The 821-nt window shown below is 58.1% G+C and overlaps 1 protein-coding gene across 1 annotated transcript in view; it reads right to left on the bottom strand.

The window, feature by feature from the left end:
* The window catches only part of PTGDR (prostaglandin D2 receptor (DP)), a 6,421-nt gene extending 5,885 nt beyond the window's left edge, over positions 1–536 (bottom strand). The window contains exon 1 of the mRNA XM_010840239.1: positions 2–536. Coding sequence (XP_010838541.1) covers positions 2–73 — 72 coding nt within the window. The 5' untranslated portion in view covers positions 74–536. The remainder of the gene's footprint in view (position 1) is intronic.
* Between the last annotated feature and the right edge of the window lie 285 nt (positions 537–821).

The raw sequence follows: 821 nt of genomic DNA, 5'->3' as shown, positions 1-821 counted from the left end.
CCCCGCCCATCGTCGCCGAATTGCCCTTCTCCACCGACGTGGTGTTGTGGCAGCGGTAAAACAGCGGCCTCATGACCGGCGGCCCGGCGAGCCGGAGCGGAGGCTGCGGGAGGACCGGGGCCACGGGGGTCCGGGTGCAGAGAAGCCTCCCGGCCGCTCTGCGCGCGTCTCGGCCGAAGAGGTTGCGCCGCCGAGGAAGCTCCGCGGGCGGCGGGGTGTTTCCCAAGGCGCCTCCTATCCAAACTCTCTGGTCACACCCCGCCCCTCGGGGCGGGACGCGCGGAGGGGTGCGCAGCTGCCAGTGGCTTTGCAGGACGCTCTGGGTCCTGAGCAGAGAGACAGACCCTCAAAGCCCAGAGTCGGGGGACAAAAAGAAGTAGGTAGCCTCTCAGCGTCCAAGGCCATCCCTTCTTGCGAGGCAAGAGAACGTACTGAAATGGAGGGGAAATTAAGCGGCAGCCACTAGGGTGGAGAGGGGTGAGAGGAAGTGGTGGTGGTAGGACTCTGAAGTCGAGCGCCGCTGGGGTGCTCAGAAAACGCGATACTACTTTTCTTTTATTTACTTATTAAATTAATTTGTTTATTTTACTTTAAAATATTGTATTGTTTTTGCCATACATTGACTTGAATTCGCCCTGAGTGTACATGTGTTCCCCATCCTGAACCCTCCTCCCTCCGCCCTCCCCATCCCATCCCTCTGGGTCATCCCAGTGCACCAGACCCGAGCACCCTGTATCATGCATCAAACCTGGACTGGCGATTCGTTTCACATATGATATTTTACATATTTCAGTGCCATTCTCCCATATCATCCCGCCCTC

The sequence above is a fragment of the Bison bison genome, unplaced genomic scaffold (assembly GCF_000754665.1).
Source record: "Bison bison bison isolate TAMUID 2011002044 unplaced genomic scaffold, Bison_UMD1.0 scf7180017864142, whole genome shotgun sequence".
NCBI classification, from domain to species: domain Eukaryota; kingdom Metazoa; phylum Chordata; class Mammalia; order Artiodactyla; family Bovidae; genus Bison; species Bison bison.
The sequence above is the reverse complement of the archived record's forward strand: the minus strand, read 5'-3'. Positions and strand labels throughout refer to the sequence as shown.